Below are 27,486 nucleotides of genomic sequence, written 5' to 3'. Positions count from 1 at the left end.
GTTGCACATTACAGCAGCATCATGCAATGCCATGCAGTATGCTCAGCAGATCCAGGGTACCTTGTTAGTTCCTAGAAAATGCAATATGGTATAGCTGGGATTGAGCACTAGGGGGCTCCACTGGAAAGTAGAAAGGTTGGAGGAATTTCAATAAAAGTAGATTACCCATCAAAAACTCCTTAAGATGGCAACATTTAAACCAAGAATTAAGTTTTGTGTGGTGGGTGTTGTTGCTTTGGAGGTGGTTAACATGCTGCAAATGTGAAAGTGTTTACATGGATTTAATATAGTTTGTGGAAATTGACAGATTTGTTCATTTGAAATGCATTTAATAATACAATAATGCAAAGAAGTGTATTTTATGGATGTAAATGCATTACAGGTTATATCATCTCCTGTTAACAAGCAATTTGGCTCTAACTGTATAAACAACTGTTTCTTTATTTTACATTACCATTCTAATTGTCTAAACATTTGTGCAATTATTGACGCCATTACCTGTGTGATAATTATGTTGTTACAGAAATGACAGCTTAGATGACAATCTAACCGAGCTATGCTGTTGTCATTTGTCTTTAATTAAACTTCTGCAGTTTAGAAAAATGTGACAACGACTGGAACCAACTGTCAGTCATTACACAACACAACACAATATCACTAAAACCAAAATGTAAATGGGAAAGGGTGCAGCCCTAAACCATAGTCTACTTTATTAAAGTGTAGCATGTAACATGCCTAGTTAGTGATTGGTAGGATGCATCAGTGGTCAGTGGGCAAAGGTCAGGAACTAACCTTCCCATAGATATCATGCACTGATATATGAACAAAGATAGAAGCTTCTGTCATCCCCTCCAGATACACGTGTCTGTAACCTGTAACATGACAAACAAAGGAAGAGACATTCACAGGAGTAAATGGTGACATCTCTAGGAGTAATGTTTGTTAATATGCGGAATAAAAGACAATTTTTTTTTTTCCAGACACACTATGCACTGAAGAACAGTTATTAGCATTATGACCTAATGCTTAATCTGAATGCAGAACACCAGATGAAGACGGTACATGGAAGCTTCCTTTGACGTCAGAGGTGGGAGACTGTGTGTGCTGGCAGTGAGTTGAGGTTGACGACAGAAAGTGCTACTGCCGTACCTGCAGTTGTGTGACTGCGCTAACACATTCCCGCTGCGACACAGTGAGACACTCCATGCATCACACACAGACCGCATGGAGATCTCACACCATCTCGCACACCCCCATCTCTCTGCCCTACGCTAACCTACCGGGTTTGGCAATGAAATTAAAGCGCACAGCCCATTTCACGGTGCCGTTCTGACTCCCTTTCAGCCCCCCCGAACCCCCACTTCCTCATCCTCCACCCCGGCCTCCACTTGGCCCTGCCCACTAATCCTCTGGCACTGCAAGCTTTACAGATGCAGGGCGGTGATGGGTTGTCGGGGCAATGGAGCCCACAGTTTTCCACTCTCACCTGGCATAAGGCTGCTGAAGGCGACCGTCCTCTGGCCTATAAAATCTCGGCCAATAGGGTCATGGTCCCACACCAGGAAGCGCACCAGTGTGATCTCAGGCATGTGCACGGTGAAAGACAGCGTTTCCTCCCATACAGGGTTAAAACCTGCGTTAAGCATTACATGGTATCTTAGTAAACACACAGCCTATCACATAAATCTCAATTTCTCAGCACAGAAACAAACGACTACCTGTGCATAGCTTCACAAAAATGCAACATAGTCCAATATGTTAATGCCATGGAGACATTTATTATCTTGCAATGAAAAACCATATATCAGGAATTTCCCATTTTTGTGTAATCAATTATTTTAATTTTTGATCTTACATTCAAATTGAAAGCTTAAAACCTTAAAATGCTAAATATGCTTAATTTAAACTTACCTTACTTAATTCATGAAGGCATTTAAAAATAAAACTTGCAATAATACAATAAGACATTTTATATATATATATATATATATATATATATATATATATTATTTATTTATTTATTTTTATTCTGTAGCATGTGGAAAAACAGTAAGTGGACATGTATGGTTTTTCATTGCAAGGGCTCATATTTTACCAGTATGTGTTTAGTATGTGTTTAGGCTGTTTGTGTTGCAAATCATAACTGTGCACAGAAATGTACACAGAATCAGCAGCATAAAAGGTGATCGTACCATTATCATCAACAACCCTTGTCTGCTCTTTACAACAGTCCACCGGAAGACCAATAATCTCCACCTCCACAAATGGGTCGATAATCTAAGTAAAACAGAAAACTGCATTTCATCCTTTCTTTTGTTTCACATTTACTAATCCGAGCTCAGACTTAAGGGGTAATGTAGTTGACAATCTGACCTCCCCTCGATCCCCCAGCATGGAATCAGGTGGTTTCGGCAGCTGCTGCCCACTGATGATTTTCAATACCAGCTGTTTCTTCGGACAGGCAGGCAGAGGGTCGTCGCTGCAGGGGTTAAAAGAACCTGCACAGGAGCAGGTGGGAGCGCAACATCAGGCTTCAGTAAATGGCTTAAAAGAACAGCACCATCACAATGACGTAGAGAATCCCGTCACACAGTAATTCCAAACGGGCAAATGTGGTTTACACATAGTCTGTGTTTGGTCTACTTTCTAGGTGCTCTAGAGGAATTCTTACCTAAATACTACACATATGGCTGAGCATAAATTAAATGTTGCCATTGTTGGCCAAGTATTTGCTGGCTGTAGTACCTTTGCACATGGGCGGGGGCTTCAGCACGTAGCCAACGCCTCCATTCACCATAAACTTTGCCCGGTTTAACTGCATCATGCGGCCCTCAGTCTGATAGTTTAGAGCCACTGGGAGAACAAAGAGACACAGGTTCTTCATTCATTCATTCATCTGTCCATCCATCCTTCCCTCCCTCCGTCCGTCCGTCCATCTGTCCACACTGCATGACGTGAAATTACTTGTAAATGCAGCACACTCCAAGCTTTAATTTCCTGTGGGAACTGGATAAACATGTAAACAGGTAAACAATCAGAGACAAGAACAAAGAGGCAAACAAAAGTAAAGGAGGAGAAGGAGAACCCAACTAGTCTTTTCACTAAGACTAGTTCACAGTGATTTATTACACCATCAAAACAGAAGGGACACAAGGGCTGCCCACATTCTCTGCCTCTGTCTTTGTCTTTTTAGTTGATACCCTCACTCCCTCTTTTCCGCTCTCTGACGTGCTGTTTCTCAGTCCCTCTGTTCCCTTTCATCTCTCCTGTTCTGGGTTTCTTCCAGTTCTCAGTTTTTGGGCTATTTCAACTTTTTTGAAACTCTCTTAATTTTCTATTTTTAACTTTTTTAACTGCATCTCAATTTTATTAGTACCCACTCCACAAACCTCTCTCTCTCTCTCTCTCTCTCTCTCTCTCTCTCTCTCTCTCTCCACCTCCCATGTGTCGAGGTTGGGGAAATTGGCAGTCTATACAATAAGTGGAGCAATTATTGTGGCTATTAGTGTAAAGAGTGCAGAGAAAGCTGGATGAGAGGGCATCTGATTCTGTTTACGCGCGCATGTCTGTGTGTGTGTGTGTGTGTGTGCATAGATATGTGTCCCTATGCTTAAGATGCTCATTTATGCATGTATGTTCACAAACAGATGGTATGTGTGTGTATATGCACGTGCATGTGTGTGTGATCACAAAACATATGGTATTACAAGAGCCAGGGGTCAGAAGGTCAATCTTGGAGAACAGAGGCAGATGGGCCTGATAAGGTAAAATATCCATGCAAAAACAAAAAAGCCCATTCACAACAGGAGTTCAGAAAGACCCATTGCTCAGCACAAAAGGAGTTCAAAAACCAGTTGGATGATGATTCAGAGACCTGAATCGCAGTGTGCTGGAGGTCAATAACCTAAGAGCTTCTAGTGAGGAGTGGAATTTTGAGCAATGGCAACACAACCCTTTAAGAGAAGGTGGATCTAATTCTGCACTCTCCCTGACTGATGCCATTATGCCCCGCATACACAGTCAGTGATTATGGAGCACCATGAGTCAGGATTCATCTGCTTTGATATGTGAGAGGTCGAAATGTGGCAGGGCGGGGTATTTAATAAGAGTCTATATGTGGATGTGTGATCTAAACCTGTAAAATACATGTCTGTGAATTTATATGTGTGCGTGTGTGTGTCTCTGTCAGCACTATTGCCTGTGTATATATGTGCATATGCGCAAGGGTCCAGGGCCTCACCCAGCTGGCAGCCCGTGTTCCAGTAGGTCTGAGGGTTGAAGTTGCTGGAATCAATGCGGTAGGCGGAGGGGTAGATCCGCGAGAGCTGGCGCTGGTTAAAGTTCAGGAAGCGCTCGGCCCGATGGTGGGCCAGGTGCTGGGCCCGAGCCTCACTGAACGACAGCACATTCACTATAGAACCTGCAAAAAGATGATGCAGAACAGGTATCTCAGGAACAGGGAGAGCGAGAGAGAGAAGCTGACAGACACGGAGACAGCTGTAGCATAGTGTATTGATGTGCTCATTTTGCATTAATACACTCTTATTTTGCAAAGCACTTGACAGTCGTATTACTGATAACATTATAATCAATGAAGGAAGATTATTCCTGTCCTGTTTCAAAATGATTTGAAGAGTGGAGTTCTGGCATCTGGTTCTGGTGGTGTAATTAGTCGTCCTACAAATATTTGCATGTATCTTTGGTGTACACTTGGTTTTATTGTTTATTTGCATGCATCTTTGGTGTATACATGGTTTATTGTTTATTTGCATGCATCTTTGGTGTATACATGGTTTTATTGTTTTCTGTTGTTTTGGGTTTTAAGGGCAAACTCACCTTCATCCAAACACTCCTGTGACACTACGGAGTTCGTAAAGACGACCAGGTCAGAGAGATCTCTGCTCAGCTTCATTGTCTTTCTCCTCCTTCCACACCTATAAATGCAAGCACACGCACGTGTGCACACGCACACACACACACGCGCTCACACACACACACACACAATATGGATGAGATAAGAATGAATGACATATTTTGCCACAAGACATTTCAGAGTAATTACTCAGCATCGGACGCTGAACACATGCACACACGCGCACGCAGGCGCATGCGAGCATACAAACACGCACGCGCACACACACACACACACACACACACACACACACACACAGAGAAAGAGAACAAACAGAAGGGGCAACCAACAACAAGGGTACATCTTAGTCCCTACAGAGCACACACACCAACATACACACACACATACAAGCACACACACATGCAGACAAGTTGTCTCTCAAAGGCCATAAAAAGACATGAAGTAAACAGGCATCAGTAAACAGTGGATGGCAGCGTGCATGTGCTCACTTCCCTCTTTGGACACCAAACAGCTGCTGGCTGTGGAACCTGTGCAACTCCCACAAAAAAAAGAGAGAGAGAGAGTGCGACAGAGAGAGAATGTGGGAAAAAGAGAAAGAGAGAGGGACATAGAGAGAGAGGTTGCTGCACTATTCCGTAGAGTCAACCTGAAGAGGACACTCGTACATAATTCAGTGGGGGGAGAGTCAGGCTACTTCAGAAGAGCATTAAGCGACTGTCTGACACACAGACACGGTGGGCTCTCATCTCTCACAGACACGGTGGGCTCTCATCTCTAGACACTGATGTTGACTTGGCTCTCCTGGTGTTTTTTACAGCTGCTGACTATCCTGCCCATCTAGGAGCTCCTCCTGATGTTGATGCATTCCACAGCAACTCCAGCAGCACAAAGCACTGAGGTTTTAAATCAGCTCGGCTGTCCTTGTTCAACAGCAGGAAACAGAGCTCTACAGTCGCTATCACTACGCATGTAAAGCCATTTTCTTGTAATGGGCTAGCCTTAATTTCCTAATGTGATCAAGTAAGCAAATGTTAACATAAATCTCATTACTATATCACATTAACAACACGCCCTAACGAAATCTCAGCACTACATCACATTAACCAATGAATACTGCTTCGCATGACCTGTTCCAGCTTTGAGATGGCTAACAGGTATCATGTGATCTGTTTTCTTATCATGTGACTCATCCACAGAAGAATCCTCTCATTTTCATTTTAATGTCTAATGTTTATTACGTTATTACCATTTCAGCAATATTAATTCAGTTTAAAGCATTTTTTCTCTCTTACACTCAGTTCAAATACTGGTCGTCTTTCTTGGTCCTCTGTCTAACTCTCTCTCTCTCTCTCTCTCTCTCTCTCTCTCTCTCTCTCTCTCTCTATCCATCCATTTCTTGATTATGAAAAGTGAAAAAATGAGAGAGCACCTGTTAAACTGTCCCGCTGACTCTTGCTGCCCATCGTCGTCTGTATCAACACTGTGACATTTCAGCCTGGATTTGGAGTGCCTCTGTGGAAGTGCGCACACACACACACACGCACGCACGCATACACACACGCACACACGCACGCGCACACACACACACACACACGCACACGCACATGCACGCACATGCACACACACCAATTTTATTAAGGCAACAGAAAACATATTTTGGAAAGACTGGAGAAGTAAAAGCTTACAATAAACATCCACCTACTCATGGAGTTCTACTGGCCAGTCTTATTATTTGTATTTGTGTGTGTGTGTGTGTGTGTGTGTGTGTGTGTGTGTGCGTGTGCGTGTGCGTGTGTGTAAATTCAAATGTTGAAGGCAGGACTGGGATCTACCAGCAGTGCCAGAGCTGAACACATATAGTACTGCATAGTTTAGTCTAAATAAGCCTGACTTGGCTCTCCCGCTATTTATTATACCTAAGGGTGTGTGTGTAAGAGAGACTGTTTTCAGCTGCATGGCCAAAGCATGAAAGCAAGAAAGCATGAAAGCAAGAAAGATGGGAGTAGGAATGAGTGCGGCACGCTGAGTGGAAGGGAGCGGGACACTGAGTGGAAGGGAGTAAAAGGGAGCGGGACACTGAGTGGAAGGGAGTAGAAGGGAGCGGGACACTGAGTGGAAGGGGCAGGACACTGAGTAGAAGGGGCAGTCTTTTTCTAAACCATTTTGACCCAACTAATTAGTAACTGCCCTTATTTTTTCCACAAATGTAAGTGACAAAATGAGTTTTAAAAATATGCACCTCTTCATCCGCTGTACTCTGCATGGGCACACTAGCTGCTCACTGCTTTTGTCACATCTGTCCACTCAAATATGTCAGTTAGTAAGGACGTGAAAGAGAATTCATTAGTAACAGCTTTTCACTGTCTTATAGCAGAAGGCAACACAGCAGTTTTGATTTAATGCATGATTAATAGGGCCATACCAGCCTGCATGACCTCCTGCTGTACAATCATCCCAGAAGACTTAAGCACAACAGAGAAAACAGAGAAAGAGCTCAGGACAGTCCTCTTAATACTAAGCAAAGCAAGAACATTTGGAAGCAACCACACAAGCTACACACGGGGAGTGCTTCTTCACTGCACAAATAAAGGGATCTCCAATGATGTGCTATTAAACCAATGAAAACAGATCAAGGATCAACTGTTAAGCTAAAACGACACCATAAGTGGCAGGTTGTGATTTCGTCTGATGTGCAGTGCAGTCCTTCTCTGTGATTAGAATCCGATTATCAGACATCAGGCCAGTGGCGTTCTGCAGTGATCCCACAGGCTGTCAACAGGAACACTATTCCTCTGTATTAGAGGAGAGTGTGTTGTCCCTTCATTACGTACTACCACATTATTGTCAGAGCAACACTGATCTGATCTCTGAACAGTAAATAGATGCTACCATATTATTATAAGATGAGGTCCCCTGAACAGCCAGGGTCTCTTTGGGCCCTATTACTGCTCGCATGCATACCTTGGGTCTGTACGTGTTTGCACACACCCAAACATACACACACACACACGTACACATGTACACATGCATGTACACTTAATACTTTCTCTATTGTCCCACGCAAACATATATGAAAAGAATCCATAACAGCAATATAGTTCATTGTTCAACACTTTGTTCTAACTTTATTGTTCTAGCATTGTTTATCCTTTGCGTTATGGAGACTTGCAGTCTGTCCACACACTGCATGTTTACAAACATGTCCAAGGCTTTCAAACAACAAGACATTACACCAGTATTTCTCTGCCAGGTTTGTAATGGCTGCCATTCATTTCTTTGATTCTAAGCACAAATTTGATGAGATCCAAAACACATCCAGGCTCAGTAATCAGGGCTTCCATTTTTCTCCTACACCAAACAACAAGGTGGGCAGGTCAGCAAGAGACTTACTTATTCCATCAGGACTAAAACCATCGACTGCATAATTTCCCTTGTTAGCAAATTTGGTCTTTGAGGACCAAACTGATGAAGTGGTTATGTCCCTCGTTATAAAGAAACCACTGAAGGAACAATAACCATGTAGTATGGGGCTATAAAGGAAGGGAGGCACTGTGCAGCCTGCTGGAAGGCTCCGTGGGGTCCTATGCCAATCCAAGATTATATTTAACAGGAAGGACCTGCGATTGTGACTTTATAGAAAACGAGCATCTCCTCACTGACAATAAACATACAGAATGATGGGCAGATGGAAGGCCTGTGTGCTACCCTCGTGGTGTTAACCCAGTCCTGTGCTGCTGATTAAAATTTACTTTAAAAATATCTGTCTGGATGCTTTAGGCTGGAGTGTACTGAGAATATAATTCATTCTAGTCAACAGCCACCCTCAGTGACACTGATGGATCTTCCACAACTACTCACTCACTCTCTCTCTCTCTCTCTCTCTCTCTCTCTCTCTCTCTCTCTCTCTCTCTCTCTCTCTCTCTCTCTCTCTCATCCCCCCCCCCCCCCCCCACACACACACAAAAAACCTGATTAGCCAAAAAGCTATCTCAATTTCTTTCTCATGTCCTAGCACAAGGTCATATAGGTCCCTCCACCAAAACAGCACAGCAAGCAGGCATCCAATTCACCATTTTTCTTTCTCTTAAAGTCCAAGTCGTATAAAGCCCCACCGCTTGAACTGGCCATTTCATGCACAGTGCTATAATCATAACACACCGTGCTGTGTGAAGGCATTACACTGTCAGAATTTGCACCTAGTTTCTCCACGTTGCCAACTGTGCAAAACAAGCCCAGGATGTGTTCCAATACTACCGTTTCCTCACCAGTCCTGCGATTTTTTGTACTTCATCACATTAGAGCCATTCTGTGGCATATAAACATTTGTAGAAAGGCAATTCCATTACAGCCTAAAGCTTAATAATAACAAGGAGAAAATAAGAATCAATACGATCAAGTCTTGCTATAAACAGTTTATTTGGCCTGCTCTCTCCTCGTTCTCCTGTGAAAGTGACATCGATTTTTGTCTCCTCCTATGCGGAGTTCATAGCTCCCTGCACATCTGCTTACATCAGCTCAAGCTTCAGCCACTCAGGAAAGTTCCACAAGAAGGTGGAACGCTCATTACACAAGAAGTGCATGTTCCCACCTTCAGGTGAATGCTGAACATTATCAGTACAACCTCGGGCCAGGTTTACTCTACTGACATGAAATGGTGAACATTCACTTTAGAAACACTCAGTCAAACTCACACACAGACAATAAATACAATATTTATCAAGATTAACAGTATTATATATATTGTGGTTAATGTTGTCACATGCATTTTCAAGCCATCAGTCTAATTGGGAATGTATATGCATACCCAAACCAGTATAGAATATTCATGCATACTCATGCAACATTATGTACACTGGGGTAAACCTCACTTCAGATATTCTACAATATACTATTGTACCATTTTCAAGCTGTGCTGTTTGTGCCTACTTGGGCATGAATATCGTGGCCCTGGGGAGGGGAGGGTTTAAGGGCTTGATCAGCATGACTGGCACTTCATTAGCAGCTGTTGCACGCTTCTCAATAATGATTACTCTCTGAGCCCCTCCCCCATTCCCATGCACTTCTCAATAGTGATTACTCTCTGAGCCCCTCCCCTACACCCCCCCCACGCTTCTCAATAATGATTACTCTCTCAGCCCCTCCCCCATTCCCATGTACTTCTCAATAGTAATTACTCTCTGAGGCCCTCCCCTACACCCCCCCCACGCTTCTCAATAGTGATTACTTTCTGAGCCCCTCCCCCATTCCCATGCACTTCTCAATAGTGATTACTCTCTGAGCCCCTCCCCTACACCCTCCCACGCTTCTCAATAGTGATTACTCTCTCAGCCCCTCCCCCATTCCCATGCACTTCTCAATAGTGATTACTCTCTGAGCCCCTCCCCTACACCCTCCCACGCTTCTCAATAGTGATTACTCTCTCAGCCCCTCCCCCATTCCCATGCACTTCTCAATAGTGATTACTCTCTCAGCCCCTCCCCCATTCCCATACACTTCTCAATAGTGATTACTCTCTGAGCCGCTCCCCCGTTCCCATGTACTTCTCAATAATAATTACTCTCTGAGCCCCTCCCCACATACACACTAAGCCATGAATTGGGGGGAGTAAGACAGAGAGCAAGCGAGAGGTTGAGAAGGTGAGAGAAGCGATAAATAAGATGTAGTACAAAAGGGCAAAACAGAGTGAAAATATGATTGAAACGCATGGATGAATGATCAAAATAGTTCGAGAGAGGAGGAAAAAAGGCAAAAGGCAAGAGTATCTGAGGGGATCTATCATCTACATTAAGACAGTAATGTTTCTTCTCACCTTCTGTTTCAGGTTGCTGATGAAAGATCGACTATGAGACTTCTTCAAGCCCTCTTTGGAATTCTGAGAAGAGACACACACACACACACAAATACACAAAATAAAGACATTATGAAATCATCTATAACCACAAAGACACCTGCACAAATGCAGACTGCAGCTGTAGTTGGTTAGTCCCACTAAACATTCTTCAGTCAGTAAATATACATGAGTATTTTTACTCAATATTGCTAGTGGTGTCACAATCAATAGAATACATGTCCTATTTATATAATGCAATAATGAATGTGGAAAAGATCATACAGGTTAAACATTATTCAGCGTAATCTGGACCGAGGCCCAGTGTATTTTTAAGTGCCCATGCCAGTATGGCTATAGAGGAATCCTCTTCTGATAAAATATGATGCCACTGGACACTGTTTTGAAGTAAATAATTTTTATCTGACTTATGATGGTGGGATCTACATGATGGGTAAATTAATGACAATGCTCACCATAATCACCAAAGTGCACAGGGCCAGATTAAGGCATACAATATGGGTGAGTGAATCCAGTGTGCTGGTGCGTTTGTCAGACACAGCATGTGGGCAGTTGGGTGAGGGCAGAGTAATCAGCCTTTTGCCCACAGAAATACAGACCTGTTTCTAAGAGTGCCATTACTAGTAGAGAGAGAGAGAGAGAGAGAGAGAGAGAGAGAGAGAGAGAGAGAGAGAGAGTGTGTGTGTGTGTGTGTGTGTGTGTGTGTGTGTGTGTGTGTGTGTGTGTGTGTGTGTGTGTGTGTTTGTGGGGGGGGTCTGTGTTGGTGTGTGGATGTGGGTGTGTGTGTGTGTGTGTGTGTGTGTATATGGATGTGTGTTGGGGAGGTGGATGTGTGTGTGTGTGTGTGTGTGTGTGTGTTTGTGTTTGTGGGGGGTGGATCTGTGTTGGTGTGTGGATGTGTGTGTGTGTGTATATGGATGCGTGTTGGGGAGGTGGATGTGTGTGTGTGTGTGTGTGTGTGTGTGTGTGTGTGTGTGTGTGTGTGTGTGTGTGTTTGTGTATGCATGGATGTATGGAAATGTGTTTGAGGGGAGGAGGAGTCATTAGTGCATAGCGGGGGTAGGAAAAGCTGTGGGCTTTGGGGAGCCCTCCATGGATGAGCAGACTGCTCCCAGTGGGAATGCCACAGCAGAAAATAAAAGATAGACCGGAATAATCACATTATAGTTACAGCACAGAGCGAGGGGATGAGATACTAAACCAAAGACAGGCAGCAGATATCAAAGAGACAAGAGAGATATCATGCCACAGAATGAGAGACAGAGAGAAAGAACAAAAAGAGATATCATATTGCAAAAGGAGAGGGACAAAGAGAGCGATAGAGACAGAGAAAGAGAGAGAGAAAGAATATGAATGACAGAGAGAGGGTGAGAATACTGTAGTGCTACGTACCAACACATTAACATTGGATTTGTTATAGTATGCATCTTTAAACTCTTTTTAGGCCTGTGTGCTATTGCCACAGATATACCATCACACAGGCACTACATAGATCAGAAAGTATGCACCTACGAACACACACACACCAATATACGTGCCATTGTGTCTGCAAACAAACACAAATTACTAAAAAAAAAAATGTAGCATGTTACACAATACAGACAGAATACAGCATGCACGCACACACACACACACACACACACACACACACACACACACACCCAACCCACAATGAGTAAAAGCAGATTAGACAATGCACACTCCACAGGAAGGGAAACACCCCCAGCACATTACAGATGCCGCATTAAAATGGATGTTTTGGGAGTGTCAGGTCTAATAATAGGAAGGACGAGGAGGCAGAAGTGAAGAATGAAATATGAAAAAGCATCCTGGCTGTAGTGTGTTGATCTGCAGTGCAGTGTAATCTCAACACGCAGCTCTCTCCTGGAACCAGCCATGCATCTGGGACATCAGTCCCTCTCTGAGATCTCTCACTCAGGGGGGTCTGAGTATTCACTCACATGTTCTGTGTGTGCGCGTGTGCGTGTGCATGCGCATTTATGACAGGGTGTGAGAGCAGGTCTACAAGACGGAGCTTGTTTACTCACCAAATAAACAGAAGAGAGAATTTTTAAAAAGTTTCATTTATGCTATGATAGTTGAAATCTCCATATCTGCTCAATTACAAACCCAAGGCTGTAGAGAAAGCACAGCAGGGTGTCTGTGGGGTGTGTGACTGGGTGTGTGTGCATGGTGTGTGTGTGTGTGTGTGTGTGTGTACCTTGCGTAGGTTTTTGTGCAAACCCTCATGTGTGGCGCGCAGCAGTGCTCTGATAGAGAAGCTGTCCGCATCCTCCCTGTCGCTTATCTGAGATTCTTTCAGCAGAGAGTCCAACTTCTTCCTGATGTGGGACTCAACCAAATGCTGCGTAGGGCCATTGGACTGGGGAAAAGTGGAGAACAATGACAAATGGCACAACTGCTGAAACAATTACACGTACATGTGTACAGTTGCCTCTCCACTGCCTCTCTAATCTCAGATCTTAATAGAAAGCTGTAGGACGTGCCTGGCACGTTGAGAACATCTTGACCACTTCTTACGCGGACCACCACCATTGCCGTTTCACCCTTGCAAACATTTGCTGGTGTGAACTCTCAGTTTCGGCCGGTTCACTGTAACTGAGAGTAGCTGTAATATTAGCCCGTGCCTAGGCTTCTGCGTGCCTGCCATTAAACTGTATCTTTTTATAGCCCTGGTGCAGACACTGCTGCCACCCTACCTGAGATTTTGAAGACCCTCTCCACATAAAAATCCCCAGCATTAAATTACCTCCCGTTGGGTTAAATTTACTCCTCGCAGAGTTGAATGTGTATTTGCACTGCAGGAGTTAATTCAGTATCACTGCTGTTACTGTATGACTAATTTGGCTAACAAAGTGTGTCAAGGATCATAACAGAAGCCATTTTAAAATAAAGCATGAATGAACACAGCTCTGATGCAGGACAGGGGTCTACAGACGCTAAGGAAAAACAAGAGTAGGGTGCGGAGGGGAGCAGCATTGCAGAAAGCCTGTTCCAACCTGAAGTTAAACGAAGAAGACTGTGGTGTAATTGGCTCTCTTATCCGCGTGGCTCGTTAAACATTAACCACCCTTGAATATTTTGTGTGATGGAATGAGACAAACATTGGTGAAAGCATGCCGTAGACTATCGAAGGAACGGCAGTGGTTTGCCTCCAGGTGATAAATGAAACCTCCACCTGTCTCTGATGTAGTCCAGAAATGGATGTTGAGCTGTTTGGTTAACACTGTTGTTTGCACGATCGATATGATTTTATTACTGGCGGGAAAACAATGGCTGCCGTGAAGAACAAGAGTAAATTTGGTGAATGAGTTATGTGAGTACAAGATGGAACATTAGTAAAGCTATCAAAACCGGCAATACGTTATTGCACACCTGGGAATTAAGTACCGTTCAAATGCTCACTATATACAAAAACGATGAAGCAAGACGGCGGAGAAATTAGTTTGCAGATGACGGTTTCGTAGGCGTCAACTGTGTAGTGCGGGAGTTCATGTGGGCTAATTCAGGAGGTTTGGACGGGGGCCGCACTGGGGGAGTCTTCGCCAACGGCTAACAGGATGCGCCTAGAGCCAGTCTAACGAGGAAGCGGGAGGAATCCATGAAAAATGACTGAGGGGACTGAGGGGAAAGTGTGAGACAGGGAAACAACCGAGCTTGGGCAATAAAGGAAAGAAACTAGAATATAGCGGAAGGGAGCAAAGGAACTGTGAACAAATTCTTGTGGTTTTACATTTTCCTGCAGCTGGCGTTTTCACGTGTGTGTGGTTGCGAAGGTTGTGTAGGCATGTATGCGTTAGGGAAACCTTACCGTGCTATTCTTCAGTTTGAAATCATCCTCAATCTCATCTGCACTGTCATCGTCTGACACCTCCCCCTCTTCAGCATCTGCAGAGAGATATGGGGGCAGTCTCTTCCCCTGCAGAGAGAGAGAGAGAGAGAGAGAGAGAGAGAGAGAGAGAGAGAGAGAGAGAGAGAGACTTACGATATAGTGCAGCTTTGGCTGTAAAAGAGTGTTGCCAGAGAAGCTTTCATGAAATTGGTAGCACTGAACTGTTTTGAAAGAGCTCTTAAAGTGCACACTCTTAACCAGGATGAGACATGGTCCAGTAAAATCTGGACGTTCGGTACCATCATCTGCAGTTTCTCATAAAAAGGGAATTCATAAATCTAATTACCTTGTTTTCCCAGGACAGGCATTAGCACTGGGTTTAGTGAACTTGTCTGGCTGAGTGCAGCTCTGTCCCTTGAGGGACATTCTGCTCAGGTTACACCTGTTGACTCTGAGACTCTCCCCAGACAGTCTGCACTGATTTTACATAGTCGCCAGGGGGAAGCAAATTAGCTTCACTCAGAATGCAGAGCACATGGCGGCCTGGAGACAAATAGTCCATGTTGGAGGAGAAAGTAGCTGTACAAAGAGATTCCTTTAATGGTACTTAAAAGCCACTCTCCTTCTCTCTGTGTCCTCTGTCTCCCCCTCTGTCTGACACTCTGTCGGTCTTTCTCCTCTGTCTCTTTCTTTTTCTTTCTAACCATTCTTCACCTTGTGAGAATGTTGCTTGTGAAGGAAGTGGTAGCGAGGAAAACTCAATACTGAGCTTCATCCCACCCAACAGACGTTAAACCTCAGGGGTGGAGGGGCAAAGTGACAGGGTCCCATCCTCTGTGTGTGTGTGTGTGTGTGTGTCTATGCACGTGCACATTTATAAAGGTGAGTGCAAGAGCCGCTTGTTCATTCAGGTGTCTGTACAAGTGAGTGTGATGGAATGTTTGTTTGTGTGTGTGACAGTAGCAGAGCTGATGGGGCGTTGAGAAGCCGTGCAGCAAAACGGGTTCAGAGAAGGCAGGTTTGGGGAAGAGAGGGGGCATCTTTGTTTTGATAGACCAGTATCCCCACTTCCTCATTTGAAGGTGTCCTGCTGCGAACCCTGCTGGTCCTACCATCTGTCCAGAGCTTCTTTAGACAGCACCAGCCCTTGTGGCGTCCAGAGTGACGCGAGAAAACCTTCACCACTCTGTTCCTGTAAGCACTTCACACGCAGTCTCCAGACTGTGCTTCGCTCTCTCACTGCTGGGACAACCTCACCACTCTCATGCATGCCATTTATTTTCTACCAAGCTGATGGTGAGTCAACATTCACCCCTTATCCAATCAGAGCAGGGAAAACAGGGATGTGCCAGGTGGGCTGGACCCATTAACTTTACTCTCTCTGATTGGCAGGTATTCGCTTCCCTAACCTGTTAAGAGAACGCTAGAATTTCATTAATTTTCTAAACACTCCAAGAATGGACCCATTTTCCATTTCTGACATGCACTTTTGCTGCTTTGGACAGAATGGCAGTGATCCAGTGCCCCTATTGTCCCAGGTTAGTCATAGCCTGTGTTCAAACGCATTTTATATCTTATTGTTCCAGTGCGGTTGGCATGAGAACATGTCGTGAATGAATGATGCACGATCAAGCTTTACCTTTATCAAGATTTTGCCCTTCAGACTGTTGGGACTAGGCAGATGTTTGGAGTCCCTGTTGAGGACCATTCCCACATCCAGCTTCTCCTTAAAGATCTCCTTCAGATGCTGAGCTATCTTCTTTTGCTGTTGAATGTTGCAGTGGTTCTCTATGGACAGAATGACTGGGTATCTGAGAAGAACAGCGAGAACGAGAAAGATAGCAGTTAGTGAATGGTAACGTGGGAAATGGCAGCTGCTTATCTCAAGTCTTCCTCTACATACTGAACAATCACAGTCTGTCCATTTTTTCTTTTTTCACACACTGTCACTTGCACTCTCTGTCTCTCTCTGTCTCCATCTCTCGCCCTGTTGCTCAGGTTAGCATTCGGTCTTTGCACAGAGTTGCTTCAGACCATCAGTGAGTTGCTGCCCAACTCTCTTTCACTGGCCTGGTCATCCGCACACACTGATAAAGCCATAAGCAAATAGACGCAGAAGATGAACCCGGCATCGGTGGTGTTCAATCATGGGCGAACACTGTGGGCTCTGACGCAGCAGAGTGTCTCAGGCTGGAAGGCTATTTCATACCGCTTTTATATTGCATGTAGCAATATCTGTCATAAGCACCCAAGAGCGAGCTGGAGCTAAAACCTTACGTTTCTGTGAAAATTACTTTTTGTTCACTATTGGAAGCAAATTAAATGTGGTTCAGAGGGAGGTGGACGCTTAAGATCTTGCCCGTCAGAGAGCCAAACATGCCCTGTGGTGTCAGCATGAGAGGAGACAGGTGCCCCAGACCAGGGGGAAGGGGGAAACGCCGTGGACAGAATAAGCAACAGAGTGTGTGTGAACATGTGTGAGTATATGGGTATGTAGTGTGCCCCGCCTATGTCTCTGCGGCACTCTGCCGTTAAAGAAGACAAACGCACAAGGTACTAACCTCCCGCATGGTACTGTAGTAAAAATATGTCTGTTAGCATTTAAACTGTTTTAATAAACTGCAGCAGAAGCTATTAAGGATCACACCATGATAGCAGTCATATTTTTACAGATTGACAGCGCATTATTCTAAGTCTTAACATTAGACTCTAGCTCATTTGTTCCAGCTTAAGGATTGGTTTTCCAAGGACACAGCAAAGCACTTGTGCAGACTGCGCTGGACAGGAGAATCTGCCAGTGTCCAGAAATGCAATGCAAATGTTTTTATCTCTTACAGTGACACAGAGTATAAACATGCCATCTGCACTATAGGTGTCTTTACCATCTCAACAAGGCAGTGTGAAATTGGAAATTAGATTTTCAAACAACTGGCTGGTTGTGATCAATTAGAGATGAAGTCATGTTTATGCTCTTCTGTTAAGTGCTTTTGAACGTACTCGTTGTTGACAAAAGCGTATTTGTTGATGGTCTCGATGACGGACTTGAAGTTGATTTTGGACGTAAGTGTGTATCCGTGCTGGACCATGGGTTCACCGTCTGGACCATCCCAGCAGTCCACTGCACCCACCCACCCACACACACACACACACACACACACACACACACACACACACACACACAATAAATACATACATTTACTTTTCCATACATAAATACTTGTTCTGTAAAAAAGTGCATAATTGGATGGAATGATATATAGATGAATGTATGAAAGAATAGAATAAAAGATCATTTTATGGATTATAGAATCAGTTTGAATCAAATGATCTGAGCTGAGCAGGGATGATAGGCCGAGGCAATGTACATGGAGTTAATGTGAGTTAATGTACAAGTGAAAGGAACAGTTTACTCCTGTGGGATTACCTTCACTTAAAAACAAATAAACAAGAAACAAACAAAAAGAGAACCTCTGTGTGAGGGTGTGAGTTTAGCGTGTGCTAAGAGCCATGTGCCGAGAGCCATGCTTCACATACCTTCCACACAGCGGCAGCCAGCCTGCAACACCCAGGCATACATGTCCGTCTTGGAGTGAGACAAGAGCTGGTCTCCAGTCAGGTAGGTGTTGTGCGAGGAGGCGATGAAGTAATTACACAGAGGCTGGTCCATGTCCTGATTAACCTCATTATGCAGAGGGTTAAAGACATCACACGCAGGGCTGCGCATGAAATTTGTGAAGCCTGGACAAAGAATGCAGGCAGGGAAGAGGAGAGGAGACAAAGTATATTGAACGATGATGCATGACTCGTTGAAGCTATTAAGGCATCTTTGCAAAAGAAAAAATACCTCCTAGTAAAGTACTATGGGAAACCTGAGCGGTGTGTCTGTAATGTGCATAATGGTGTGTGTGTGTGTGTGTGTGTGTGTGTGTGTGTGTGTGTGTGTGTGTGTGTGTGTGTGTGTGTGTGTGTGTGTGTATGCGCCTGAAAGGTTGTCCTTGAGAGTGAGTGTTTGTGTTTGCATAAGTGTGACTTTGTGTGTGATTGTGGGGTGGGGTGTGGTTGCATGTGCACTTATGTGAGTGGTTGTGTGTGTGATTGGACTCCTAGCAGAAACACCATGGTGAATGAATTAGCTCTAGCACACATGACAATCGGCTAATGTTGCTGGGATCGCAGTAGGGACAGCCACAGTGCACACTCTTCCTGAGACTGACAGACAGAAAGCTGAACACAGACACAGTGAAGTACATGTAAATGTTGTAAATGTTAAAATAACCATATACACCACACACACACAAAATAAGTAACTGAATGAGTGGATTATGCAGTCACCCTCCACGCATTGCCAGTTTAACTCGATCAGAGAGCATCGGTTCCAGCAGCGCTGGCCACTCAGCCAGCAGAGAGAAAGAGAAGAAATGTGTGTATGTATACTTCTCTCTCTGTCTCTTTCCTTCTCTCTGAAGACCCCTATGTAGAAAAATCACTGAAACAGCATTTTTCCATTTACAACACACACACACACACACACACACACACACACACACACACACACACACACACTCATACGCGTAGGTTCAGCAGCTGCTCATCCATTTAACGTTAGCTCTTTTCATCTATCTATACAACCATCTGTCTATCCATCTATCCATCTTTCTCTTTCCCTCATGCTTTTTGACCAGCGGGAAGAGCTGATACCACATTCTCATGTGTAAGCACACCCTGGGGTTAGATATGAGGCGGACTGCATTGCAGGTAAGTATATACATCCCCTCCTGTCTGTCTGCCTGTCTGTGTATGTATCTAATCATCTGCATATCAGCCGGTGTGTCTGTCTGCCTCCCTCTTTAGCAGCAATAATCTGAAAAGCCTGAAGCATTCTGAACACCCATATGAATACATTCTTCTACTACAAATTACATCATCAGACAGAGAGAAGCGCAAGGCATGGAAAGAAAGATAAAAGTCTGATTGAAACACAAGTGACCGACAGATCTCACCTTCAATTCCCAGAAAGCCTTTCTCCTTGTTTTCTTCAGACAATTCAAATTTACCGATGATGTCCAGGCAGTACTCAGGTGTCACACTGGACATCTGGGGAGTGGGGGGACACAGAGGCTGACAGAGAGCACAGACTCACATATGAAATGATCCATCATTCCATTTCTCAGAGGGTCACCCTTCTGTCAAACTTATCACAGCACCCTTTTCCTGTCCTTCCAGAAGGTGACATTTGCTCGCTCTCGCTCTCTCTCTCACTTCCTCTCTCTCTCTCTCACTTCCTCTCTCTCTCTCTCTCACTTCCTCTCTCTCTCTTCTGCTCTCACTTACTTTTTCTCTCTCTCTCTCTCTCTCTCTCACTTCCTCTCTCTCTCTCTCACTTCCTCTCTCTCTCTCTCTCACTTCCTCTCTCTCTCTTCTGCTCTCACTTACTTTCTCTCTCTCTCTCTCTCTCTCTCTCTCTCTCTATCAAGTCTAGTCAAGTCAAGATGGCTCTATGGGCATGACTACAAAATACAATTTTGCCAAAGTACTGAAAATGTTTACATTTTTAACTTCACATAATAATAATAATAATAATAATAATAATAACAAAAACACTATCACCACCAGTAATAATAATAACAATAATAATAATAATAATTCCAAACAGTTATTTTTTACTTTGCTTTATAATCTGATTTAGTTTTAGATTTGGTAGTAGTGCTGGTGAGAGGCTGGTTGTAGAGAGGTAGTAGTTGTTACAGGGTTAGTGAGCCTCAGAACCAGCTGACTAAAAGGAATTGTGCTAGGGTTCAAAAGTGATGCAGTGTTTCTCAGGGAGTGGTCTTTAAATGCAGTGTTTCTCAGGGACTGGTCTTTAAATGCAGTGTTTCTCGGGGACTGGTCTTTAAATGCAGTGTTTCTCAGGGACTGGTCTTTAAATGCAGTGTTTCTCAGGGACTGGTCTTTAAATGCAGTGTTTCTCAGGGACTGGTCTTTAAATGCAGTGTTTCTCAAGGACTGGTCTTTAAATGGAGTGTTTCTCAGGGACTGGTCTTTAAAGCACTCTCAACCATTTCACTGCGAGTTATACTGTGTATGACTATGTATGTGACAAATAAACCAAACTTGAAACTTAAATGCAGTGCTTCTCGGGGTTGGTCTTTAAATGCAGTGTTTCTCAGGGACTGGTCTTTAGATGCATCCAGAAATATAAGCATCTTTTTTTGTATGTTTACTGGTAGTGGAAATTGGCTTAATTCTGCCCTGCATGCATTGGTGGGGATTTAGGCAGAATTCTACATGCAGGGTTTCTATTGAATGCTTGTCCCATCTAGAGTAGCTATGATGACTGAGTGGACCCCATACCTCACTTCCATACAACACAATACACTACATCATCTATATTATTAACTTTATCATGTATCATTACCAAATTATTAAATAATTTGGACCAAACTGAAATGGGTATATCAATGCTGTTGTAGAATTTGCTTTTTATTGCATACAGTGCCCTGTGAGCTTTTTCCTTTAGTGCATCTTATCTCTCTCTCCATCACTTTCTCCTATTCTCTCCATCTCCCTCTCCCAGTTTTCTCTCTTACATCAATTTCCATGACTCTTGGAGCCTTTCCCCTTATTTCATTCCCTCGTTCACAGAGCAGGCGAGAAGTGAAAGTGTGCGGAGGACAGTCACAGAGGGAGGCTGATTTTAGAAGGGAGGCGGGGCTCATCCATGGAGGCAGCTGGCTGGCCTGCCTCACGCCCGCCACACAAGCCTTCTCTTTCTGCCTGTGTGCACTGGAGGGGCTTAGTGGAGGCTCAACCAAATGTGTCCAGCACAGAAATGGAGAGAGAGAAGCAGATGAAAAGAAATGAATAAAAAGAAGGATATACAGTTCCAGTCAAATTTTGGATGCGCCTGACTGAGTTCAGTGAGGTGATTGAACGTTTGCAGTGTTTTACCTTCCTGAGTGGCAGTCTCCATTACAATCTACATTTTGTCACATAAACTGGATCCACCTTCTAGAACTTCGGAAGTGCTTTGCTGGCACAGCTGTTCTGTTTCTCTGAAAATGTGCACTTCACTAAAATTTTGACTACCTCTATATACATGTATATATGCTATCCATCAAAAGTTTGGAAACAGTCTTTGTTTTTTTTACTGTTTTAATATACAAGAGAGACACACCGACAGAAATGAAAGCATGACCCCCTGATACCACCTGAATCAGCAGCAAAGAATGATGGGAGAGAGGGGGAGCACATTCCTCATCAAACAATGACAGGTCTGTAAGCACACTGTCCAGTGCTTCAGGTATAAGCAGCCCTAGGAAAGAGCCACGAGGCAGCAGAATACTGATTGCCTGACAGGCTGCCCTCCTGCAGGGGCCTGCTCTTTATGGCTACATGGCACGTGGTGGAGACACTGGGGCTGAGTGAAATCAAGCCAAACATCCCCACAGACTGCACAGTCATGAAGTGAAAAGAGACACAAAACAGCAGAGACACTAGTGATGGAAAAGATCCAAGCACTACAGGTCCTGCCGGCTTTACTTCTCAAAAGATTTGCTGCCAAAGTGCCAGAAATATTTGCTAAAAACAATATATTTTTGAGTTTATTGGATTATTGTTGCAGAACAAACTCTTAGTAAACTCAAAACCAGACCTCCAATCTAAATCCAGCTTTACTGTTCTCTAATCACTGAACAGTACACTCAGTTTGCATAATTGACTGAAAATCATTGTTTGTAGTTGAAAAACTGGTGTAAAGGCCTACACTACCCTCCCTGCAGGACAGGGATGATAAACCCTGATAGTCCTGCTGGGGTACATCAACTCCCACTTCAAGATACAAAAAAAATTTTAATAGCAAAAAAAATAAATAAAAATCAGGTTAACCACTGACTTTTTGCTCCACTCGCAGGAAGTTGCCGAGCTCCTCAGCAGTAAGGTGATCTTTCTTCTCGCTGAAGCACATGAGCAGCAGGAAGAGGTCTCGTCTCAGTGACATCATCCTGTAGAACACGCTGAACTCCTCAAACGTTAGTGTGCCCTGCTGCTCATCCGTGTCTGCTTCCTGTGACATCACATGTGAAACGGGAAATAAAAGATATGTTTTGGAAAGTGATGCTACATTCTGTGGTTCCACACAGAGTGAAAGACATGCAGTAATATGTAGACAGCATGAAAACTGCTATGAGAGTCATTGTTTAGTTCAACTTTTTTTAGTTTGACTTTGGTACATTTGAAGTTGAGCCGGTGACTCTCTGAGTTCACCAGCTCCTGCTTTAACTTGGTTGTGATTAAGTTTCAAGCTGTTAAAATAACTAATGTGTAACAGGATAGGGTAATAGCACATTCAAAACCAAAGAACGATTTATTCCAGAAAGTCTTGGTTCCTTTCATATATATTTCACCCATTGGAGAAATGTTGATGAACGACTCAGCTCCATTGTGCAGTATGGAAGCTGTAGCTGCCACTGTGACTGCAGAAGTGATCAATCTTTCAAATATTTTTGTCACCATCCAAACACAGCTAAATTCTGCCAGAAAATGTAGTCTTGTTGGGTATCTGAGGCTATTAAAGATGACCAACAGTGTTAGTGTGCATATTCACACCACAGACCACTAATCAAACTAGACTGACAGCAGAAAGCTTTGTCATCTCTCTCAAAAATGCCCTTTGTTTATCCTAATAGAACAAAGGCTTGAGACATCAATCCATTAAATCTCCTCTCAATCTTTCGATCCATTCTCAACTTCTGTTGCTTCCCCCTGTCTTTCTGTCTTTTTCTTATTCCTTCTCTGTCTTTCTTCTCTCCTCTACCATCTCTCATTCTCTCTTCCTCTATGGAATTGTCTCCTTCTATCCTGTTGTATCTTCCTCTCCTCCTCAAAGGGACCCAAGAATACCCAACAAGGCTCAGTAGCTACAATAATTCAATCCCTTTGTTGCCAAAGAGTCAGGAATTACTGAAGCAGAGCGAAGGAAATCTTCTTTAAGGCGCATTAATGACGAGAGTCGGGAACAATGAATAATATCACCACACTTAATCTCCCGCCTAACCCGTGTAATTGTGAGGATGAGGTGAAAGGCTTTCACTCCCTCCCTTTGGAGAAAGAGTGGAGACCACGCCAAGTTTCAGACTTCTAGAAAGGGCTGTTTTTAGGCTGAACAGCAGCCTGAGGAGAACCGAGCAAGAATATAAATTGGGTTTGTGGCACTGGGGTGGATTCATATTCAAACCCCCTGCCCATCTATGATCAAACCAATAAGCAGTATACAGAGAAAATAAGCATATGGGTTTTATTAGGTTTCGCAAAAAGCAGATGGTAGGGACACTGAGAAACAGAACAGGCCAACTCGGGTATGTTTACTAATACTACTTGAAGTCTCAGAGGTGTCTCGGGGAGAATACTGGAGATTCTTAAATAAATCTGTAAAGATAAGATAGAATGGAGAACAGATGTGGTACAACAAAGAGGTGGCGTATATTTCAGAATGTTTTTCCCCTGTAAAGAAAGATGCATCCATTACATTCAGCTTTAGTGAAACTGCCAAATTCTGCCCACGATGCTCATGGCTTTCCAACAAAAAAACAAGGAAACGAAAGGAAAAGGTTCAACCAGTGTGGTGAGTTTAGGGGCGGTCTTTCTCCCATGTTTCAGTTATTGCACAGATTCGTTTGGACTTACTGTGAGCAGACCAGTGCATACCTAGGATGCTGCTCTGCCAGTCTACACAGACAGTGCAAAAGGTCTTTTTCTTTTCTTTTCCCCAATACCTTTTTTCATGTGGCATGGGTTTTGTTCTATGTTCCCTGTGCTCACCTGGAACATCTGCTTCACCTTACGCCGAGGCAGGTTGACATTCATCTTGTGCAGGAGCTGGTAGATCTCGTCAATGTTTAATAGTCCGTCTCCATTTTTATCAGCCTCTTCGAATGTCTGCTTCATCCACGTCCATTCAAGATTAAGGAAAACTTTAATTTTACAATAAATCAGAGATAAAAAGGGTAGAAGTGTCGAGATGATACAGTTGTCTAGGGACAGAGATAAATGTTTTTAAAGGGGAAACAATGTGTCTGGAGTGAGTTAGTTGGTGGAAGAACGTCAGGAGGGTACGTGATCCAGAACAGAAACAGGCTTTGTTTCATATTTCAGCCACACCAACAACAGAAGCTTCTGAAAAAATAACAGCAGCATTGTCGGTGACTCTTATGCAAGCATGCCAACCATTTTGCTATGACTATACCATGTATTGGAAAATCAGACCTCCCACCAACATAGATTAGCAGTGGTGAATTCCATCGTCTGTGCTACATATGCACTGCTTTTCTGTCTGAGAGATCTGTACACCTGGTGAACCTGACCATACAATCAGCTCTTCTGGCTGCGTTCTTCATTCCCTACTACTGTGAGCTGTTAATGGCTACTGGAGAGTTCCCGCTGCTGTAGACTCAAAATGCATTTAGAATCAATAAAGAAGATTCAAGCATATGTAGGTTTTGTTTTCTTGTTTGTTTGGGGGGGGGGGCAAAAACCACCTTGGCAAAAACACATCAAGTTTCTAATTCATTAGCCCTATTGGGAGTTATGATGTCTTATTGCCCAGGAGCTGGATGGAATATGATTTTTTTTTTTTTTATCCACAGACATGCACTTTTGTGTGGCATTTAAAACCTAACCATTTAAAAATTAATATTCAATTAACACTAATATGGATTTGTTGATATAATTTATGTGAGGGTGAAATACTGCCAAGGTAGTGTGAGTATGAGTGTGTGTGTGTCTGAGTTGAAATAGAGACAGTTAAGCAGGGCTGCGAGAAACCAAACATCTGTGTTCTGATGGCATGAGTCGGACAGCTGGCAGAGTGTGTGTGCCTAGCAGAGATAGTGAAGCAGGACAGCGATTACTGTGTGTGGGTGTGTGTGTGTCTGTGTGTTTCAGGGTGGAGGAGTGGAGGGGATTGCTTATGGTGGTGGGATCTGCTCAGTCTGTTCAGGGTGGAGGATTCTGTTCAGGGTGGGGTTGTTTGTTCAGGGTGGGGGCGTCTGTTCAGAGTGTTGGTTCCGGGTGGTCCAGCCCCAAAAGTGCCTCTGCTGCTGGAGCTCTGAAATGGGCAGATTCATCTGTGCTCTGCCTGCCTCCCACACTGCATTATACCGCAGGGAACAGATTTTTGCTTTTTTTTGGTGTTCTATTCGTGTCACTAAGCAGGAATAGAGTTGACTCCAGCTCTGACGGTTGATACAGGGTGACATATAGCTGGAAACTGCAGTCTTTTTGTAAAGGGCACTTACACACAATTAATTAACAATTAATTCCACTTGTACACAAACACAAACATGCAAATATGCACACAGGCAAATAAACGTGTGTCAGTATGATTCTCGTTTGTGTGTCTTTGTATGTCTATGATGTCTGTTCATTTGTATGTTTGCCTGTTTACATATTTGCATGTTTGTATTTGTGTATAAGTGTAATTATGTGTGTGTGTGCTGTTAGTCATTGATTGCCGTTTTACAGAAATACTGCAGTGTAGCTATACATCACCCTGTATCAACCATCAACCTTCCCATTCTTGAGAGCATGGGCGCACTGGTGAATGTGTGTGTGTGTGTCTGCATGCATGCGTGTGTGTCTGTGAGTGTGTGTGTTTGCTTCCTTCACATGTGTTAGTGGGAAAGCATGAGTGTGCAGGAACTGTGCCATTCTGCAGAAAAAGATTTACTAGCTGTCTGAAGTTGGATGGTGCATGCCTTCCATCATGTCTTAATGCTTCCTCAATCCAAGGCTCACAGCCAGAGGAAAGGAGAGGAGAGGAGAGAAGAGGTGAGGTGAGGTGAGTTCTCCTATCTGATAAAAAAGTTTAGGTTCTATCCTCCCTTATGAGGTACCACTGTGGAGTCATTCACAGAGCATCGGATAACAGATATTCCCACATCAACTGACAACTTGGTCTGTACCAGCCATTAAATCAGTTAGAGACATTCCATCCCTCTGGCTGTACATCCAAAAATCCATCCATCCATCCATCCATCCATCACCTACTATATAGCCATCCATCCATTATCTCTCCATCTACTGATCCATCCCTTGGTCATTCTATTCATCCTGAGTAGTCTGAAGGATATTGGTCATGTGTTCGTTGCCTCTTGGCCAGTGAGTCCTCGTCACTGATGCCAGCCATCAGGTAGCGGAGTCCAGTCACCCACGTCCGTGCCTCCTCTATGCTGGATGTCACCAGGTCCAGGGACTCCATGTGGTTGCCATGGTAAATGGTGAAACAGCAGCCAGGGTCAAAGTTTCCATCGGCATGGCGATGAAAGATGTCGGACTGGCGTCCTTCTGTGACTTTGTAGAGTGAGTCAATGGTAACTGTGAGAGAAAAGAGTGACTGTGATCAATCAGTCAGAATGTGTATACACCCATGTGTGAGCTTAATACTTAAATCAACAGAGATTACCTACAAACTGGGGGAAGGGGGGAACAAGGATGGTAATAACTGCAAAACTCCTTCTGGTAAACAATTAATCCATTTGTTTTATCTGTGATAAAAATATTAGATCCTAGATTCAACCCCAGAGTTATAAAAATAGTTTTTAGACAAACAAAAGTTGGACTTCTAAATTCCCTGTACCCATTTACTCTCTCTCTCTCTCTCTCTCTCTCTCTCTCTCTCTCTCTCTCTCTCTCTCTCTCTCTCTCTCTCTCTCCCCTCTCAGTCTTTTTCTTGTCTCAATCTTTCTCTCTTTATCTCTCTCTTTTTCATGTCTACCTGTCTATTAAATTGCTGAGGGAACAACTTTATAAAAACCTTCTAACAACCTCATCAGAACCATGTTTCACAAACCCAAATCTTTTAAAGCCGAGGTTTTAAAATGTTCCACAGCTGCTGGTCAAATTGAAGCTTTCGCTAAT

General features: G+C 43.6%; 1 protein-coding gene across 7 annotated transcripts in view; it reads right to left on the bottom strand.

The window, feature by feature from the left end:
- The window catches only part of plch1 (phospholipase C, eta 1), a 61,079-nt gene that overhangs the window by 5,604 nt on the left and 27,989 nt on the right, over window positions 1–27,486 (bottom strand). For 4 of the 7 annotated variants that reach the window (XM_081716109.1, XM_081716108.1, XM_027029067.3 and 1 more), the window contains 19 exons: window positions 26,700–26,943; window positions 24,391–24,520; window positions 22,466–22,636; window positions 19,575–19,668; window positions 18,109–18,312; window positions 17,572–17,692; window positions 16,214–16,385; window positions 14,554–14,661; window positions 12,943–13,104; window positions 10,683–10,745; window positions 6,303–6,385; window positions 4,837–4,934; window positions 4,241–4,420; window positions 2,746–2,853; window positions 2,374–2,498; window positions 2,193–2,277; window positions 1,487–1,633; window positions 793–872; window positions 61–120 (listed from right to left, as the gene is read on the bottom strand). In XM_081716109.1, the coding sequence (XP_081572235.1) occupies window positions 61–120; window positions 793–872; window positions 1,487–1,633; window positions 2,193–2,277; window positions 2,374–2,498; window positions 2,746–2,853; window positions 4,241–4,420; window positions 4,837–4,934; window positions 6,303–6,385; window positions 10,683–10,745; window positions 12,943–13,104; window positions 14,554–14,661; window positions 16,214–16,385; window positions 17,572–17,692; window positions 18,109–18,312; window positions 19,575–19,668; window positions 22,466–22,636; window positions 24,391–24,520; window positions 26,700–26,943 (2,435 nt within the window). Of the gene's footprint in view, window positions 1–60; window positions 121–792; window positions 873–1,486; window positions 1,634–2,192; window positions 2,278–2,373; window positions 2,499–2,745; window positions 2,854–4,240; window positions 4,421–4,836; window positions 4,935–6,302; window positions 6,386–10,682; window positions 10,746–12,942; window positions 13,105–14,553; window positions 14,662–16,213; window positions 16,386–17,571; window positions 17,693–18,108; window positions 18,313–19,574; window positions 19,669–22,465; window positions 22,637–24,390; window positions 24,521–26,296; window positions 26,645–26,699; window positions 26,944–27,486 lie in introns of those variants that run through there. The other 3 variants (XM_027029069.3, XM_027029070.3, XM_081716111.1) reach the window with 2 other exon arrangements.

The sequence above is a fragment of the Electrophorus electricus genome, chromosome 6, assembly GCF_041902795.1.
Source record: "Electrophorus electricus isolate QZ-2024a chromosome 6, ASM4190279v1, whole genome shotgun sequence".
NCBI classification, from domain to species: domain Eukaryota; kingdom Metazoa; phylum Chordata; class Actinopteri; order Gymnotiformes; family Gymnotidae; genus Electrophorus; species Electrophorus electricus.
Note: the sequence above shows the minus strand (reverse complement) of the source record. Positions and strands in the feature narration are given on the sequence as shown.